Below are 12,394 nucleotides of genomic sequence, written 5' to 3' on the forward strand. Positions count from 1 at the left end.
TTTGGGTATTCTTCTTATTAAGTATCTATTAAAACCCTCTTTTGTTAAGAGGCTCATCAGAAGCACGGTCGGGGAGGCGCTGCTACAAGATGCTGTGAGATATTCACACGGGCTGGGCAGCCCTGAGTCCCAAACCAGACACGCCAGGACAGGATGCCAGAGGCAGCAAGTCCTCATCTCTCCTCCATCTCATGAAACCACTGTTGAAAGCACAAGCGCATTTGAATAAGGTGCTCATTTATCGTCGTCTGTCTACCTATCATGGGGCTCCACTGCAGAGCCCTTTAGGAAAAGGAGATGCTTCCACATGTACAACCACTCTGCAGGCATCAGGCACAAAATCCCCATCTGGACCCACCAGGCCATCCCAGCTGGGTCCTGGGTTGAGTGTTTGTTGTGTTTATAGACCTAACAGCTCACACTTTTGGAGACAGATGGGAAAAAACATAGAATTGGATGTGATGCAAAACAAGCTAGAATAATGGCAACAGGCGTGGGCATTTCTGAGACCTTGGAACAACTAAGAGCCCATGGCACACGCACCCTGTTATTTGACGGTGCAAGGAAAGCTGCCTTTCATCTCAGAACAGAAGGTTAGGGCCTGGGTGGCTGGACAGATGGCCACACAGCCCCACAAAGGCCATCCCCAGGAGCGCTGGCTCGGACACACCCCACTGCAGGCACCCCTTCTGTCCCTGGTCCTCCAAATGTTTATAGACAGACGAAATCAGATTCCAGCAAACAATAAAGGCACTTTGAAAAATAATCTGAGCATCCATAAAAGGAGACAGGGACAGCGCCATCCAAGCTTCCCTGTGGGCTGCCTGCAAAATGCCAAGTCTGGGAGGAAATCCTTTCCCTTCAACTGACTCCAAGCCCAAATTCAAAGCCAGCTGGAGGGCAGGAGGGTTACTGGATGACCTCGACTTTTCAGTTCGCACCTTTCCAGAGTTTTCTTGAACCCTTGTGTTGATGTTTTTAAAAAAATATTTATTTTTTGGCTGTTTCAGGTGTCATGTGCATCACGTGGGATCTCTCCTTGTGGTGCACAGACTCTCTAGTTTTGGTGCAGGGCTCAGCTGCTCTGAGGCATGTGGGATCTTAGTTCCCCAGCCAGGGATCAAACCCACGTCCCTGGCCTGGCAGGGCAGATTCTTAACCGCTGGACCATCAGGGGAGTCCCAGTACTGATACTTTTATAGTTACAAATTACCAAAGAGAGGGCCCTCAGGTCCCACTCACACTGATGTACACGCACTAACTTCAATCAAAATGTGCCCTGTGCCCTGTTACCATGGAACGTTCTAGAACTCCAATGCCAAATACATCTGCAGGCTCTCCGTGGGGAGAGCAGGCTGCAGGCGGCCTCGTAGAAAAATGAGCGTTTTGTAATCTGTAGCTGGGGGAATCACGTAAGAAGAAGAGCTGGAGATGGCAGATTTTCTGAAAAGATGAACTGTGACTAGCTGCACTGTTTGCTCCTTCAAATCCCTTTTCAAAACAAAAATCACATCTACATTCTCTTTTTTTTTTTTAGCTAAACCCCATGTGCAGGAGGAGCACTGTTTTCAAGAGGAAGCAGCCAGGAATCTCTACGGAAGCCCGCTGCACCGGAAGAGGCCGACATGGCAGACCTCCTCTCTGTGATCACTGCTGCGTTTCTGCCCTGCCCCAGGCCGCCGCCTCCCAGAATCCAAGGAGCTGGGGGCCTCCTCCAGCCGACCAGCCTGGGGAACTGGAGGTCTCGTTGCTCCCCTCACCATTTCAGGATCCTAATCCCCATGATCTAGACCACCACGCCCCCAAGTGTGGTCCCCACCGGCACGCAGATTCCCAGGGAACGTGACGGGAATGCAGCGTCCCAGGCCCCCAGCATCAGAGCCTGCGTTTCCATGAGACCCCAGCGTGCTCGTGTCCGCTTTCAATTTGAGGAACCTCCTCCTCAAAGGAGGCGGTCTAACCATCCAACTAGATACAGTCAGGGAGTAGCTGGATCATCTTACACAACAGCCAGTTATCTGAAAAGGCTGGCGTCCTGTGGGGGCTCCTCCTACGTGACCTTCCGGAAAAAGCAAAAGTACGGATACAGTAAAACCACCAGCGGCTCCCAGGAGCCGGGAAGGAGGCAGGAGTGGGCCGAGCGCAGAGGATGTTCGGGGCGGTAAGATGGCCCCGGGTGTGCCGCACACATGTCATTATGTGGGTGACAAAACCCAGAGAGTGTGAGCACCAGGCGTGGATGGAAGTGTAACCTATGCACTTGAATGAGTTTGCACGAATCAATATCGGTTCCTCAATCATAACAAATAGATCGCACTCATCTAAGAAACTAATGATGGGGGGAAACATGGAACGGGGAAGAAGCCATACCAGACGTCTCCATACTTCCCATTCATTTTCCTACACTTAAAACGGCTCTAAAAGTAGTCTGTGAATTAGACGGTAACAACCTGCTGCTGGAGCCTGAGGCCTCCTCATTCTGGGGTAAGCGACCTGTCTTCAGAGCATCTCCGCTTGCCCAGTGGGGCCAGCGGGGGCCATTCCGCTCCAAGTTGGGCAGGACCCAGACTGGCAGGAAGGAGCCCGCTTGCCAGCCCAAGAATGAGTGGGAGGTGCTAGAACCCTGTGAGCGTGTGTTCCCCAGCCAGGATTTATACGCATCTTCTAGAAAAATCCCACATAGGGCAGGCAGTCCTGGGCTTAGGGAACTTGGGTTTAGAGAGCAAGGTAGAAAGTGCGTTAAACTGGAAGCAGTACTTATAAGAATAGGGGAAAGACCCAGATGAAAATAGTCTGTGCTCCAGGAGACAGATTAGAAAATTACTAACCCACTAATCCTGGGGGAAGGTGAAATACGACACAAATTCTGAAGAACAAGTGTCTGGGTGAATACACGCATCTTACACTTTGTATCTAAAGATGAGTTTAATTAAACAGAATGTTTTAACGGGATGTGTGAGCGCTGATGGGAAATGGCCTGACATTTCGAAAGCCCCCTCCAGCTACAACAGCATCATCTACGTTAGTGCGACAGCTCGACCCGGTGACGGAATTCCTCTTTTCCGTCGGTGTAGTGGTTGGATGCGTCTGGAATCCTCAAGGTTAGAAGGGGGTTGGCAACGGATGGGGCTGTGGACAGACCCTGCAGGGGAGCAAGTCTGCCACACAGCAATCACGTGCAGATACACAGACAGACACATAACGTGAGGTCATGCAAAGGCTACAGAGATGGACTTCATTGAGACTGACAGCGGATCCAGTCTCCCGTGAGTCTCAGGGAAGACAGCAGGTGATGGCTCTGGAAGCAGCTCGGGGAACAGGCGATAGGGAAAAAGGACGGTCACGCCACTCTGCAGGCTGTGTGTTCCCTCTGGGGTATTTTTAGATTTCTACCCACGAGGCGGTGTGCTGCCAAGCCAGCGACCGTTAACAGGAGCCGTTAGCTTCTCTTTGCTGCCAGGCTCCCGGAGGCCGCCTTCTTCGCGGCTGTGGCACTGGGCTGAATCTTGCTCCGCCCGATGCCTGGCTTCTTCTGCTTCTGGCTGTTGTCCTGAAGTGACTTCAACCCCAGCATTTTACAGTACTTGTTACACTGGTGGAGGGCTTTAAACTGGTCAATGAAGGTCATGGAACAGTTGCCTTTAAATCCTCTGTACCTGTGAGTTTGGGTGGAAGGAAACAATTCTTTTTTAAAAAAAATCAGGACCCTTCACCAGTATTAAAAGAAACATTTCAACGGGGACACTCGTGGTGTGCAGAAAATATATTTTGTTTGTGTGTGTGTGTACTAAGTCACTTCAGTCGTGTCTGACTCCTTGCGACCCCGTGGACTGCAGCCCTCCAGGCTCCTCTGCCCATAGGATTCTGCAGGCAAGCAGGCTGGAGTGGGCTGCTGTGCCCTCCCCTCCGGGGGATCTTCCCAGTCCAGGGATCGAACCTGCGGCTCTCAAGTCTCCTGCACTGGCAGACGGGTTCTTTACCACTAGCGCCACCTGGGAAGCCCATATTTATTCCCCCTGTAGGCCAGAATGGCCAACGGTTGACACAACTACTGATAAAAACAACAAAACCTCTGCCGTGAAGTGAGGACCACGAGCCGTGGGCGTGGGCAGTAAAGACCAAAGACTGGGAGGAGACGGGAGTCCCAGGGGCTGACCGTTCTGCTGCGTCAGCATCTTTAGAGTTTTCCTTGCAGGATAATTGCTCTTCAGTGGTGTGCTGGTTTCTGCCGTCCGACACGACTCAGCCGTGAGCATAGGCGTATCCCCCCTCCCGCCCCCGTCGTCCCCTCCTCTCATCACAGGGCGCTGAGCCGAGTCCTCGCCACTGAACCGCCTTCCCGCTAGCTCTTCTGCAGACGGCAGTGTCTACATGTCAGAGCTACGCGCAGTTCGCCCCGCCCTCTCCTCCCCTTGCTGTGCCCACGACTCCATTCTCCACAGCCCGGGCTCTCTATGCCTGCCCTGCACACAGGGTCCTCAGTGCCATTTCCCCAGATTCCACACAGAGCCCTTTTCTTTTTAGTCAGAGTGACCAGCGTTGGACCATCTCCATAAAAATCTGAAGACCTCTTGGTGATCTGAATCACCCCTCCATCCCACCCAGAGGTTCTGAATGAAGACATCTTGGAACTTTGGGGCTGGAAGAAATTGAATTTAGACCCTGGAGAAGGAAATGGATGGCAACCCACTCCAGTATTCTTGCCTGCAGAATCCCATAGACAGAGAAGCCTGGCAGGCTACAGTCCATGGGGTCACAAGAGTTGGACGCGACTCAGCAACTAAACCACCAACCATTTGTCACTGAAGGAGTGCAGGCTGAGAGCCTGGGGGGCCAGCCTACGACAACAAAGCAAGTGGGTACAGCCCTCGGAGTCTCGCCGCCACAGACGGGCTCTCTCCTGTGACGCTGCGCCTTCTCCCCGGGAGGAGAAGAACCTGGGCCTTTGTGTCTGGCGGCTCCCAGAGGGACCATGCCAGCCTCCAGCCTGGAGTGGCCTCGGGGCTCTTCCTCTTGGCTGGGACATTTCATGTTCAAATCATCAAAGACTATGCTCTTACAACTTGGTTGTAGGAGGTGAGTGTCCTCCTGGATGGACAATTCCTCAGGCCCCCACAGCCCCCCAAAATCCAGCAAGAAAGAGGGCTGAAGGGCTTGCTGAGAGGAGGGTGAAAGGAGAAAATCCATACAAACCACCCAGGGCAGTGCATGACATGCAGAGGATGCTACTCCATTGATGTCGGCCAGGCTGTGTTATAATTGTCAGTGTTCTAACGGGTGCAGCTGGTGGGGGCTTTGTGTGGAGGCGATGCTGGAGCCGAGATGGAAGGATTTGAGATCTGCTGAGGGAGGCAGGGGCGTGGGTGGCAGAGGAGACCATCGACAATTCACAGGGCCCATAAACTGAGAACATGGGTTCCCTGGGCAGTAATTAAGACTTTCAAGATGACAGCAGCGGAACGTGCGTTAAACGAAGCTCAGCACCCCTCTGAGCGTGGGGACTCGCGTGACTGCACAGACTGCCTGCCTAGGGAACTGGTCCTGCTGGGTGTGAGCGAGTTCTGGCCGAGTCTGATTAATCGGGCCAAACACAGATCAGCAGAAGGAAGTCTGCAAGGGCTGGCTTCATGCTGAGTCCGTAGCTAATACGATTCAAGAAGCTGGGCCTCCTTCATTTGCGGGCAGAAACCATAAAGGACAACAAACCTGAAATGAATGGGCTGGGACTGGTGTGTTCTTCCCCAGGAAATCCAAGCTGGGTTTTAAACTGTTCAGGGCGTGAAAGGTTTCTTTTTATTTCTGAAGCCGAAGCATCAGTGAGTCATTCCATCCAGCCTGCCCCTTCTTCCTCCCTGTGGGGGGAACAGCTCTTCCCTGCCTCCCTGGGGGCCCCACAGTTTATTTTCTTGTGAAAAATGACTCAGGTTTTAAAAGTCAAGCTCCTCCATTGAAAGAAAAGTCAGCCCAAGACAGGTGCTGACTCTAGCAGTGTAGGAAAAAAAAAAAAACGCCACTGCAACCATGTCATCCGGCCTGAGTTTCCATGGTGCCTGAACATCCATCCCCTGGAGGGATGCAAGGCCCCCTGGACCTGTGACTGTCAGATAGGATGCTTGTCTCATGCCGATAAACTGAGCTTCCCAGACAAACTGGGATTATCTAAAGCCAAGGGCAGCTTCCCTCATTAAGCACGTTGGAAACAAGTCACAGTCATCTGTCTAAGGCAGTCTTGAGGCTTGCTTGAAAACACTGACAATACCTACTCTCTGCAGAGAAGAATCACTAGTTCATACTGTGACCTCCCAGAAAATTCATTAGTCGCTTAAGCCCAACCTGGCAGCCCAGTTTGTGATGCTGCAAAACAAGCAAGCCCTTATAGCGATCTAACGGTTCCCACCTCTGAAACGGGAAATGGCTGACTCCGAACAAAGAAGCGGGACTTCTGGTCACCCTGGCTCGGTCAGCCTTCTTGAGTAGCCCCTGGGAGTCCAGCTATCTTCCCAGGAATCTCTAACCTTCTTTAGAGTCCTCGGGGACAGTCAGAGCAGGCAGCAGAGACTGGGGCTGATTTTACTTGCAGAAGGCCATGTGCAGGCAGGGCTTGAGTGAAGGCAGCTTTGCTCAATCAAGGAGCCCCTTACTCAGCCCCCAGCTCCCTTCAAGCCCCAGTTTGAGTGTACTTCTGTGGAGCCTCCCTGGCCCTCTGACACCCTGAGAAGACATCTCTCCAAACTTCCCTTCTATCTCTGTGAGAAGTACGACCAGTTCTCAGAATTCAGGTACCCCTTTCTGTCTACTGACTGATCTCTCCCAGGACGCCATTTATGCTCAGAATACCTGTCCAGGGGAGGCTTTCCAATAAAGTTCAGGGAACGGATGAATGGATGCTGGCCCCAACCTTAGAGCTAACCCATCTCAGCCCACGGTGTCTCCAGATCCTATTGCTAAACTTCCCATTCTCTCTCCATCTAACTTTGGACCCTCACCTGGGCCTCCTGGGTAATACAGGATGTCCCACCCCAGCCACCTCAGTTTATCTATTTTTGCGGCCTAGCATCTGCAGGATTAAAAGCCTGTCTCCTTTCACAATTTGGTCTCTATCTCAGCCAGGGATGCTGGGCTTCTATTTGACCTCCTATTCTCTCAGACATAGTTGCTTAGGAGAAAAATAAGCAAAATTAAAAAAAAAAAAAAAAGACTTAGTGGCTTAGGGGGAAAATAGGGCCATATTCTTTGTGTTTTTAGACTGGTGAATCCAGGGTTTTTCAAAGGACACGAGGTCAGTCACAGCAAGCAGCTGTACACCCAAGAAGTAGGAAGTACAGCTCTCCTGCTTGGGGTCCACCTTGCACGTCATGTGTGCCAAACGCCACCCTCAGGACTGGGGGACCACACCTCTCTCATCCGCTGCCTCCCTCATCAGGTCCCTGCTGCAGACCCTCGCCACTGTTGTTCTTGTTGGATGGATGTAGTGGGGTAAATGGTATCCCCCTAAGGTCTTGTCCTTCCTAGAGCTTCAGAATAGAGCTTTATTCAGAAATAGTGGCACGGCAGATGCCATCAAGATCAGGTCATTCCGGGGAAGAGCGGGACCTTGATCCAATATTCCTGGTGTCTATTGAGAAGATACAGACACTGGGAGAGCAGCAAGGCAGGCGGAGATGGGGGCCACACACCGACAAGTCAAGGAACGCCGAGGATGGCGATGACTCCGGATGAGGGAGAGGAGGGGACATTCTCCCCCAGGGCTCCAGGAGAAACCAGCGCTGCCCATGCCCCGACTCTGAACTTTCAGCCTTCAGAGCCGGGAAAGGACGCATTTCTGTTGTTTTAAGCTCCCTGGTTTGTGGTTGACTCATTATGGAAGCCCAAGGAATCTAACACAAAGGAAAAAAAAAAATAACCTTGCATTTGAGAACTCTCTCACACATTTCTACTTTTAGACACCTTAGTCCGACTGAATTTTATTAACTGAATCTTTTTTATCCTTATCCTCGAATTAGTATAATTTTCTAGTCCGTCACTTTAGCTCATCCATCTTCTCTCATGATCTCCAGGCATGGAGCAATTAATTTATTCTGCTGATCATCATCTGATAGAGTCTTTTCTTAAATATCTTGCTCCTTGGATGGAAGTGGGGCATACAGATCACTCAAGGGCCTTGTTCACATGCTGGTTTGGATTCAGTAGGTCTGGGGTGGGGTCCGAAATCCGACATTTCTATTAATAACTAGCTCTGAACCCCACTTGATGCCATTGGTTCGGGGTCCCCTCTGGAGGAGCAAGGAGATAAACTAAAGTGCGAATGATCTCATATCATCCTTAACTTCAGAAACATCTTCAAATTGGAACACAGATCTCTTTCCTTCCTGACATTTCCTCATAAAAATCACACTGTCATGATCCACTTCCAGAGGAGCTAGGAAGCTATTTATTTCTATATCCTGCCTTTACTCCACACAGACTTAATCCACGTTTCACCATTTAGTAATATGTTGGCTGTGGGTCTGTCATGAATGGCTTTTACCATGTTGAGCTACGTTCCCTGCATACCCACTTTGGCAAGAGTTTCTTTCTAATCATGAAGGATACTGAATTTTATCAAATGCTTTTTCTGCATCTGTGATCATGTGTCTTTGTCTGACACTGACTCATTTGCATATGCTGAGCCATGCTTGTGACCCTGGAATGACCCCAACTTGATCATGGTGCCTGATCCTCCTGCTGGGTTGTGGGATTTGCTTGGCTAGCATTTCGTTGAGGGTTACACAGATTAGTTCAACACTTCCTATGTGTGGGAATCATGCTAGGCTGACTTCCTGCTTAAAAACAATTCCTCTCTCCTCTCATGTTGATTATGGATGGTGTGGCCGTCCAGACTCATACCAAGTCAACAGCAGAGCCGGCTTCTCCTTCGACTTAGCAGGACTTCTCTGTGCAATTTTCTGCCTCCAGACACCTGGAGACGGGATGGGGTAGAGCCAAGCTGCGGAAACCGCCACCCCTGGCTGCGGGGAAGAAATCAAGGTTCTTGTCGGGTTTAATAAAGGACTCGTCTAAAGACAACTTGGCGAGACAAGAAAAACCTGCAGAGAATTCCCACAAGTTGGTAACCCCTGTAGAGGCCAGCCAGAGCTATTTATAACAGAGGCTTTAGTTTGAGAGCCTTTCTGAAGAAGGGTTTCATTTATAAGGAATGGCTAGGAGGACATGATGGAGAAGGCAATGGCACCCCACTCCAGTGTTCTTGCCTGGAGAATCCTGTGGACGGAGGAGCCTGGTGGGCTGCCACCTATGGGGTCGCAGAGTCGGACACGACTGAAGCGACTTAGCAGCAGCAGCAGGAGGACATGACACGCAGGATGAGGATGTGGGGAAAGAACTGAAATAAGCCCCCAGCTGGAGGCAGGGAAGGGTCTGTGTGTGAAATGAAACCAGAGCTGGGTGTACAAGCAGGAGGAACAGACTGTCGCCCGTGTGTAAAAGGAGGGACACTAGTGGGCGCCTGTGGGAACCATCTCGTGATGCCTGCGGTCATCAACACCCTCCAAGTCTTCATATGTTCCTTTGCGTCTTCACCGGACAGCATCTGCATGGCAGACACTGCAGGGGGGGTTAAGCAGGATCAAATAAAGGTTTGTGACTCTTTTCCAGAAAGCTGGCTATTTTGCATAGGAGAGAGAAATATGAACAAATAAAAAATATTATGTTGTGATAAAGGGCTGTGTAAGATACGATTTTCCCCCCACTGCCTGGTGGGTTCTAAGGCTGTCTCATGGAGGAATAAGAGTTCTGGCTTTATTTGGCAAGGGGATGGGTAAGACTTCGGAGAATGTTCTGAGCAAAAGCAGGCATCCTGGGGAGATTCGAGGCCAGAGGCCACTTGTGGAAGGTCATAAGTCGCCCTATGTTGTTCATCCTGTGAGTGGTCAGTGCTTCCCAAAGTATGCTGCAAGAGTTTCACAAGATGCTTTAAAAAAAAATCTGGTGTAAATATTATGAAAACTGCCATATAATCTCCCTCCTCGCCTCCTTGGGCGCTCGAACTACACACCGGCTCTTTAAAGACCCTGTGAAGTCTCCTAAGGAAACTGCCTACATTTATCCAGGTCGGGGTTTCCCCAAACTCTTTGCCAGCGGCAATCTTGTTTTCACATGACCGCTGTGACAAATGCTGCCGAACAAGACCTGGGTCCTTTGAGGGTGCGGATGGGAGGCTCAGACGGTAAAGAATCCGCCCGCAATGCACTAGACCTGGGTCCGACCCCTGGGTTGGGAAGATCCCCTGGAGGAGGAAATGGCAACCCGCTCCGGTATTCTTGCCTGGAGAATCCCACGGACAGAGGAGCCTGGTGGGCTGCAGTCCACGGGGAGTCGGACACGCCTGTGTAACCAGCACACACACGTGTAACCAGGCCGGACCGTCTCCCAGGCGTGGCACTTCCCTCCGGGCCTCGGCCCCGCCCGCGCGCACCTCGTCCCGCCCGCTCCCGCCTCTCGGAGCCCCCGGGTCGGTCCTGCTTCTCGCGGCCCGGGGCCTCCCCGGCCTCCCGGGTGGCCCTGAGCTCACGGCCACACAGGCGGGCTGCTTCCCTCCGGGGCCGCCGCTAAAGCAAGGCCACGCCGCCTCCGAGGAAAGCAGGCCCGCACTGGCTTCCCCGACAGCCGACCCGGGCCGGGGGGGAAAGCGGGACGCGCGGAGGGGAACGCGGGCGACAGCCGCCCACTGTCCGCTTCTCTGCTGCTGGCGGGGCGGCGAGCAGCCGCGCTCACGAGGTGCCCGAGCGGACGGGCTTCATCCGAAGGGACCCCAGGCCAGGGGGCGTCTGTGATGGGAGCGCTGGGGACGAGCCCGCGGGCGCGGGGGCAGCCATCTACTCTGGGTCCGTTCCTGAGGCCGGTCCCCACGAAGCCGCGCTCCAGGAGCGCCAAGGAGGGGACCGCACCGGGGACGAGCCGCCCACGGGGCGTCGCACTGACGCCGGGAGACCCTGCTTCCCTAGGGGACAGCCCTGGCCACGCGTCCGCCGTGACTCGGGGCCTTGTCCCCCGCGGCCGCCCCTCTGCAAGAGCGAGCCGCTCGTGACTCTGCCCAGCCCCGGCTCCGGGGTCGGGACTCCGGCACACGCTGCGATCCTGCAGGCCCGACGCCGGCCCACGGCCGGGTGGCCGCGGACAGGGGTCGTCTGTGCCTGTGCAGAGCGACCCCAGTTTGGTTCAAGGCGCACTGCCTCGGAAGAAATCCGTCCAGGGTGCTTCTCTTTGTCCTTCACCAACAGGAAGCGCGCTTTGCGGCAGAGATTACCGGAGACAAAAGCGTTGGCTCTGCCGCCCCCTGCTGGCTGGACTGCAGTATGGCCTTCTCCCCAGAAACTGGGCGTGCTGGGGGTGCGTTTGCAGGACCCACTGAGACAGGTGCGGCTCTGTCCCCAACAGGTGTTGGTTTACACCGATTTTCATTTGATTAGGTTAAATTTTCCGAGTCTCATATTACGGAATTAGGCATTTTTCCTTCTTGCCCTTCAGAGAACTATAAATGTCTGAGCAGTTTTCAAATCAGAAATATGTTCGACAGTGGGGTTAGTATCTTTGGTCCGCCCAGAACATGGATTATTAGATGTTGAAGCAATCGACTTGCCACACGTTGTAACATGAAGTTTTGGAACTCAACATTACTGAAGGGTATTAAGTATTTCGGGAGAATATTTCATGCTTCAGTGTTAAGGATCATACCACCAGGTAAAGTTGCATTAGAATAAGTCATGATGGTCCCCTCTTTTATAATATTATAAATGATCTTAAAATAGTTTCACGCCTCCTGGCTTCACTAAACAAGAGAATAAGCCAGGTCTCATTTACTGAGGTGTCTACAGCCAAATATATGATTCAGGTTGAGACACAGAGAATCTCTTTTAATGAGCTAGTAGTTCCTCTTTCTGCAAAAGATCCTGACCACCAGACAAAAAAGTGTGGAGCCTAAATTTGGGAGATGTTTTAAATTTCTGGTTTAAAGTTATTATTGCTCATTATTAAAGTCACATTTGCCTCGTCACTGTTTCTCCTGCCCATGTCTGATGTTCTTCTCAACGTGATGAAAAGAACGTGAGTGACGATGCCCACACGGAGCACTGCTGCTCAGGATGGGGTCGCCCGTGCCCAGCTTCAGGAGAGCAGGTGAATGCGCCATCTCCCACACGGATGCAGGAAGCCTGCCCTGGCGGCTTGCTAGGAATTAAGAGAAGGTGCCTGGCCACGTCGCCTGCTCTCTGGAGCCTCCGACACCTGCCAGGCTCCCCAGCCTCTCTCTCCCTCGTTTGAGATTGTGTCCCACCCGGACTTCTGTCTAAGCTGCCTTTGTGCTTGAAACCCTTCCCCGAATCTCTCACGTTGACTG

At 52.3% G+C, this 12,394-nt stretch overlaps 1 protein-coding gene across 1 annotated transcript in view; it reads right to left on the reverse strand.

The window, feature by feature from the left end:
- Positions 1 to 2,929: 2,929 nt before the first annotated feature.
- The window catches only part of ALPK2 (alpha kinase 2), a 128,956-nt gene continuing 119,491 nt past the window's right edge, over positions 2,930 to 12,394 (reverse strand). Inside the window, exon 13 of the mRNA XM_065932821.1 lies at positions 2,930 to 3,656. Within this exon, the coding sequence (XP_065788893.1) occupies positions 3,440 to 3,656 (217 nt within the window). The 3' untranslated portion in view covers positions 2,930 to 3,439. The remainder of the gene's footprint in view (positions 3,657 to 12,394) is intronic.

The sequence above is a fragment of the Muntiacus reevesi genome, chromosome 4 (assembly GCF_963930625.1).
Source record: "Muntiacus reevesi chromosome 4, mMunRee1.1, whole genome shotgun sequence".
NCBI classification, from domain to species: domain Eukaryota; kingdom Metazoa; phylum Chordata; class Mammalia; order Artiodactyla; family Cervidae; genus Muntiacus; species Muntiacus reevesi.